The sequence below is a fragment of the Salvelinus sp. IW2-2015 genome, linkage group LG31 (genome assembly GCF_002910315.2).
Source record: "Salvelinus sp. IW2-2015 linkage group LG31, ASM291031v2, whole genome shotgun sequence".
NCBI classification, from domain to species: Eukaryota; Metazoa; Chordata; class Actinopteri; order Salmoniformes; family Salmonidae; genus Salvelinus; species Salvelinus sp. IW2-2015.
The window spans coordinates 19,282,398-19,289,912 of record NC_036870.1 but is presented as its reverse complement, the minus strand read 5'-3'; the positions used below and the strand labels follow the sequence as shown (position 1 = coordinate 19,289,912).

The 7,515-nt window shown below is 41.1% G+C and overlaps 1 protein-coding gene across 1 annotated transcript; it reads left to right on the top strand.

Moving 5' to 3' along the window:
* Positions 1-4,756: 4,756 nt before the first annotated feature.
* Positions 4,757-7,261, top strand: med10 (mediator complex subunit 10). The gene is made up of 4 exons (XM_023976609.2): positions 4,757-5,038; positions 5,395-5,478; positions 6,117-6,219; positions 6,482-7,261. The coding sequence occupies exons 1-4, from the start codon at positions 4,917-4,919 to the stop codon at positions 6,575-6,577; spliced, it is 405 nt and encodes a 134-aa protein (XP_023832377.1). The 5' UTR covers positions 4,757-4,916; the 3' UTR covers positions 6,578-7,261.
* The last annotated feature ends 254 nt before the right edge of the window (positions 7,262-7,515 follow it).

Genomic DNA, 7,515 nt, shown 5'->3' with positions numbered 1-7,515 from the left:
CGGCAACCAGACAGGATGCGTTCCAGGACACCTGAAACACACTCCAGGACAGACACACAGGCAACCCAGACTCAGGAAGCGGGATTCGTGACACCTTCTGTTAAAATAGCCTGGATGTGTGTTGGGTCGTTGTCCTGTTGAAAAAAAATGATAGTCCCACTAAGCCCAAACCAGATGATATGGCATATCACTGCAGAATGCTGTGGTAGCCATGCTGGTAACTGTGCCTTGAATTCTAAATAAATCACAGACAGTGTCACCAGCACCCCCACACAATAACAACTCCTCCTCCATGCTTTACTGTGGGAAATACACATGCGGAGATTATCCATCCACCAAAAATCTCAAATTTGGACCCCAGACCAAAGGACAAATATCCACCGGTCTAATGTCCATTGCTAATGTTTCTTGGCCCAAGCAAGTCTCTTCTTATTATTGGCGTCCTTTAGTAGTGGTTTCTTTGCAGCAATTGGACCATGAAGACCTGATTCACAATCTTCTCTGAACAGTTGATGTTGAGATGTGTCTGTTACTTGAACTCTGTGAAGCATTTATTTGGACTGCAATTTCTGAGGCTGGTAACTCTAATGAACTTATCCTCAGCAGCAGAAGTAACTCTGTGTCTTCCATTCCAATGGCGGTCTTCATGAGAGCCAGTTTCATCATAGCGCTTGATGGTTTTTGCGACAGCACTTGAAGAAACTGTCAAAGTTCTTCTTCAAATAGCCGCCCTTTGCCTTGATGACAGCTTTGCACACTCTTGGCATTCTCTCAACCAGCTTCATGAGGTAGTCACCTGGAATGCATTTAAATGAACAGGTGTGCCTTCTTAAAAGTTAATCTGTGGAATTTCTTTCCTTCTTAATGCGTTTGAGCCAATCAGGTGTTGTGACAAGGTAGGAGGGTATACAGAATATAGCCCTATTTGGTAAAAGACCAAGTCCATATTATGGCAAGAACAGCTCAAATAGGCAAAGAGAAAAAACAGTCCGTTACTTCAAGACATGAAGGTCAGTCAATACGGAAAATTTCAAGAACTTTGACAGTTTCTTCAAGTGCTGTCGCAAAAACCATCAAGCGCTATGATGAAACTGGCTCTCATGAAGACCGCCATTGGAATGGAAGACACAGAGTTACTTCTGCTGCTGAGGATAAGTTCATTAGAGTTACCAGCCTCAGAAATTGCAGTCCAAATAAATGCTTCACAGAGTTCAAGTAACAGACACATCTCAACATCAACTGTTCAGAGAAGATTGTGAATCAGGTCTTCATGGTCCAATTGCTGCAAAGAAACCACTACTAAAGGACGCCAATAATAAGAAGAGACTTGCTTGGGCCAAGAAACATTAGCAATGGACATTAGACCGGTGGATATTTGTCCTTTGGTCTGGGGTCCAAATTTGAGATTTTTGGTGGATGGATAATCTCCGCATGTGTATTTCCCACAGTAAAGCATGGAGGAGGAGTTGTTATTGTGTGGGGGTGCTGGTGACACTGTCTGTGATTTATTTAGAATTCAAGGCACAGTTACCCAGCATGGCTACCACAGCATTCTGCAGTGATATGCCATATCATCTGGTTTGGGCTTAGTGGGACTATCATTTGTTTTTCAACAGGACAACGACCCAACACACATCCAGGCTATTTTACCAAGAAGGTGTCACGAATCCCGCTTCCTGAGTCTGGGTTTGCCTGTGTGTCTGTCCTGGAGTGTGTTTCAGGTGTCCTGGAACGCATCCTGTCTGGTTGCCGGGCGAATTAGCTCATTGGGAGATTGGTTTCACCCGCACCTGTTTCCCGTCAGTAATCTGCACACCTGTCCTGATCATCATCTCTACCCTTCATAAGCTCTGACCTGACTTCCATTCCCTGCCGGATCGTTAGCCATGAATAGTATGTTGTGCCTGAGTACCAGACTCCAGTTGGATAGAATTTGTTTTGTTGTTTTCATTTATGTATTGCTTGCCTTGAACTTACCTCCGTTTGTTTTGTCTTCAGTTACTCACCTGGATCATTCACTCCATTCCCGCCTGGTTGACAGAGGATTCTGCTACTACATTGGATTCACCTATTTCCTTTCATCTACTCACCACCGCTGCCCGCTACGCCATCTGGATATATCTACCTTTTCACATTTAATTGTAAATAAATACTCACCTTCTTCCTACGCTCCTTGTCCTGGTCTGCTTCTGGGTTCGATCTTGAAAGATCGTGACAGAAGGAGAGTGATGGAGTGCTGCATCAGATGACCTGGCCTCCACAATCCCCCAACCTCAAACAAATTGAGATGGTTTGGGATTAGTCGGACTGCAGAGTGAAGGAAAAGCAGCCAACAAGTGCTCAGTATATGAGGGAACATCTTCAAGACTTTTGGAAAAGCATTCCAGGTGAAGCTGGTTGAGAGAATGCCAAGCGTGTGCGAAGCAGTCATCATGGTTACTACATGATTCCATACGTGTTTTTTCATAGTTTTGATGTCTTCACTATTATTCTACAATGTAGAAAATAGTCAAAATAAAGAAAAACCCTTGAATGAGTAGGTGTTCTAAAACTTTTGACCGGTAGTGTATGTTGGGTGAATTCGGAAAAACTGGGACACTTTTTGCATTTCCTTTTTCTGTAACCTCTTTCGACGTATATCCAACATACAGTATTAGCCCAACACATGATACATTAACATGTCTGAAATCCTCAACTGAGTCTAAACCATTTTTTCAGTTTACATTTGGTAGACTGGGACAGCAGGTTAGATAAATTGGGACACCATTGTTAAAGTCCTAATTGTACCCCAATGACAATTCAATTCAATTTTGTATGATTAGGAAACTTCTGGGGATTTCAGAAATGTATCATGTGTTGGGGTAATATGTTGGGAATACACCATGTGTACAAAACACTAAGAACACCTTCCTAGTGTTGAGTTGCCCTCCCTCAGAACAGCCTCAATTTGTCGGGGCATGGACTCTATAAGTTGTTGAAAATATTCCACAGGGATGCTGGCCCATATTGACTCCAATGCTTCCCACGGTTGTATCAAGTTGGCTGGTGGTTCCTTTGGGTGGTGGACCATTCTTGATACACAAGGGAAATTGTTGAGTGTGAAAAATCCAGCAGTGTTGCAGTTCTTGACACAATCCTAGGCAACAGGATAGATAATAAACAGTAGCAGCAGCGTATGTGATCTGTCAAAAGTGTTAGTGCAAAAAGGGTCAATGCAGATAGTCTGGGTAGCTATTGCTTAACTATTTAACTAACTATTTATCAGTCTAATGGCTTGGGCGTAGAAGCTGTTCAGGGTCCTGTTGGTTCCAGACTTGGTGCATTGGTACGGCTTGCCTGTGCGTTAGCAGAGAGAACAGTCTATGACTTGGGTGGCTGGAGTCTGACAATTTTTAGGGCCTTCCTCTAACACAACCTGGGATAGAGGTCCTGGATGGCTGGGAACTCGGTCCCGGGGATGTACGCACTACCCTCTGTAGTGCCTTGTGTCGGATGCCAAGCGAGATTACAGCCAGTCAAGATGCTGTCAATGGTGCAGATGTAGACCTTTTTGAGGATCAGAGGGCCCATGACAAATCTTTTCAGCCTCCTGAGGGGCTGAATATGTTCTGTGCATTAACCTTTTTTTTTTAGTTAGTGTGACATCATTGTAGTGTATGTGTTCTGGCTTCCTAGATGGGGTGACACGTTGAAACTCATGAAAAACTGCCATGTGAAACCTTAAAAATAAGGCTTTCATTCTATCAATTATAATTCAACAATCTAGCTTTTGGTGTTAAAAATGAGTAGTTATTGGTAGTGTTTTAAAATATAATAACTCGTCATGTTAACAGTTGTTATATTTTATGAAATCAGATTTATTGCACTGTTCCACTTCCCCTGAATGGTGTTTGAATAGTGGGACAGGGACCTTTTCAGCTATAAAAATGCACAAAATGAACCTTTAATAAATGTATTTTCCTTCATTAGATATTGTATAATACATTGGAATATGTTGTTTTAGTTGTTCATACCATTTTTTTGCTATATAGCAATAAACAGCATAGGATGACGGTGGAAGGAATCAGAGGGAAATAATAAGATAGGAAAGAAAGGAAGCACATGACGTGCACTAAAGGGGGATAGAAAAGAGGCTACATTCATGAAAGGGGGCAGAATTTTGGGATAGTAGAGGTGTTTCAGGATCAAGTAAAAGATGTGCAGACTCCTTTAATTAGATTTTCACCAAGAGCCTGGAAGGTCCCCAAATCAATTTTCCAAGGGCATGGAGATGGTTTTGTAAAAAGGTTATTGTCACATATTTGTAAAAAACAAGTTTGTTATCGGATCGTTATCTACAAGCTTCTACAAAGTCTTATTGATGAATTCATAACAAGTGTGAGGTGAAATGGGACACTAGTGTAAGGTTATTATATTACAAAGTGGCATCAAACCAGTTGTCCTAAGTAGCCTACATAGTATTTTACTATATTTTATATTTTGTATGTTTTATTGCTTCATTGCACTGGTTTTATGAATTGAAAACACTTATAAAACACTGTCCACCAATATATAAACACATGCTTCAAATGACCTGTATAAAAAATGCATGGTGATGATGATACATTGTAACAATCAATGTTACGAGTTATAAGACCTTGTACAAATAGCAAGTTGCAACAATGTGTCTCTGACTATTTCAGAGCACGACGCTTTGCAGCAATCTGGAGCTGCAGACGGCAGGCTGTCGCTACGGCAACTACACATTCTCCAATGATTGGTTCTTACCCTTCGGAAAAGCAGTGTAGCGCTATGGGAGTCTGGATAGCGACTGATATTGTGATGAATTGACAAAAGGCTTTGTTTATCTTTTTACATTTCCACAAATATTTAATGTTTATGAGAACTGAAGACATAGATAACGTTTTGTTGGAGACATGGCTGAGAAATTTGATAACCTCGAGGAGCATCTCGAGAAGTTTGTTGAAAATATTCGACAAATGGGAATCATCGTTAGCGACTTCCAACCTAGCAGTCAAACAGGACTCAACCAAAAACTGTAAGTTTTTCCAGTTGGCTAGCTAGCTAGATGTTTCTAGTATTACTAGCCATCATAGCTAGCCACTTAAATATGTGACTACCAACTCCCCGTTATCAATACACCACAGTTGTGTAAAAAAGGCAAACGGGTTAGTCAATGCTAACTAGCTTCCACATAGCGAGCTAGCAAGCTAGTACAGCCAATCAATGTTATAGACACACAGCATGGTATAAACTACTTAACATATATTAATGACCTGATTTAATTGCTGACTTATTATCAGTAATGTTGAGGTAGTTAGTTGTATGGTAGTTGTAATTTTGCCTGCTAACGTTAGTGGTTGAAATGTCTATACTCGATTCTGTGCCTTTCAGAAACTACATGATCACGGGACTGCAGGACATTGAGAAATGTCGCCAGCAGCTACATGAGATCAACGTTCCTCTCGAGGCATTCGAGTGAGTAGATGTACCTACCAACTTGTACATACACCTGCCATTTCTAGCTCTAGTTTGTGAGCCTCGGAATCCCAGGCTTCTCGTGTAACTTTTGAAAGCCTGGGAAAGTTCGCCTGATTAATAAGAAAACAAAATGGGTGGTGAGTATGGTGGAGTCGAAATGGAAACGAGTTATGCGTTGCCACTTCAAACCAATCACATAGTTTGTATGGGTGGCACTGGAGCAGGAAACAGATTGTTTTCTGTAAATAAATCTGTCTTGCATCAGGCGAGCATGCATGCATACGATACTAAACAAATGCTGCATAAGCTATAAGACTTTGTCTGACAGGGTAGGAAAAGGGACACAGACATAACAAGGAATTGCCTCTCTTGAGGGGAAACTGAGTAGTAATTTATTCTCAGAGCCAGTCAAATGCGAGTGTTGAATGCCAGCGCTCCCATTCAAACGCAAAATCAAGACTTCCAATAGTCGAGTCAACGAGATGAGATTTGTAATGATGGCTACTCGAGACTGTGGTGAGCTTAATAGAAGGAAAGTCACCCTTATACCAGCTCTTTCTCACCCTCAGACCTCCACTTGGCCACAGACCCTCAGCCTAACTAAACCAATGTAATGTTTTGCCTTATGTTGTCAGATACATAGATCAGGGTCGTAACCCCCAGCTGTACACTAAGGAGTGTCTGGAACGGGCCCTGGCCAAGAACGAGCAGGTTAAAGGCAAGATTGACACCATGACGGTAAGTGGCAGTAGATTCAAGCCTAAAAGACATAGAAATAGATTCAAGAAATTACTTAATGACAAGTAGCAATGGTTACACTTTACTCAAAGTCTGCTGGTATAATGCCTTAGGATTATAATGGATTGTAAGACGTGTCATAAGCATATATAATCCTCTTATACTGTCTTATTACCATTAAGGCCATAATGGTTCTTACTAAGTAACAGTAAATAAACTTTAGCTTCAAACTCTGACCCCTCTGTTCTGTCTCTGGTTGCAGAAGTTTAAGAGCCTGCTGATCTCTGAGCTGGGCAAGGTTTTTCCAGAGGAGATGACCAAGTACAAGGCTATCCATGGAGATGACCCCCCATCATAGTGACCCCAGAACTTCAACCCTGACCCCTAACCCCCCTACTCAAAGCCACAGTGAGGTTTCACAGGGCAGGATCGATGAGTCAGCCAGATGAGGTGTATTCATATTCAGGGAATTAATGGGAAAGTGGGTTGTTGACATTGAGAAATCGCCTAGTCTGAGATAATGAGACAGCTGTAGAGGTAGTTGGAGGAGAAATTCTTTGTTTCTGGTGTGGGAAGAGTAATGTGGCAAGAATGCTCCATGGAAGGGTACAAAATATTGTAGACACAAAAAAAAAGACAATCATCACAAATGAGCTAAAGCTGAGGATTGGATAGTAAGATCTTGCAGCCAAGAACCTATTGCCTTTTTCGACTATCTTTTTGTTGTACTGGAAATATGTCATTTTCTCATAATGTGATATCTGGCTAACTGTTTCCTCCTGCTGTGTGAGATCCCACCTAGAACATGTATATAATGTTTCTACTCATACAGAACCTTTTTGTAAAGACTAAAGATCATTGTACAACACTGAAGATCTGGACTGGGACTCTGTTTTGTATCAAGCTCAAGTATGTAAATGTGTCTTGTACATGGTCAACAAACTAGATCAGAGGTTTACAACACACATTTTGTGTTTTGATTGAATCTTGTTTGTTTTGCTTTTTGTTTTTATATTGCAAATAAATGGTCTTGTGATTGAAAGATTAGTGTGGTATTTACTGCCATGTTAGCGCCTTGTAGACTACAATTCGTAAACAGGAACTTGATTTATAACAGGTATAAGTGGTAAAGGCCTCAAATGTCCCATTCTTTCACCCAAAGGTCAATCACTATGGACATTACATTATAAGAGGTTGTGTTCAGTGGGTTTTAAAGAATGAAATGGAAGAAAATATTTTTAACCAACAGATATTCAATGTCTTCTTTTTTTTTTACCCAACTACCAATAGGTGCCC

Excerpts from the sequence above, each read along its gene's own strand:
- med10 (XM_023976609.2), top strand. The coding sequence starts at position 4,917 with ATGGCTGAGAAATTTGATAACCTCGAGGAGCATCTCGAGAAGTTTGTT. Across the intron at positions 5,039-5,394 it reads ACAGGACTCAACCAAAAACT|AAACTACATGATCACGGGAC; the intron begins GTAAGTTTTTCC and ends TGTGCCTTTCAG. Across the intron at positions 6,220-6,481 it reads GCAAGATTGACACCATGACG|AAGTTTAAGAGCCTGCTGAT; the intron begins GTAAGTGGCAGT and ends CTCTGGTTGCAG.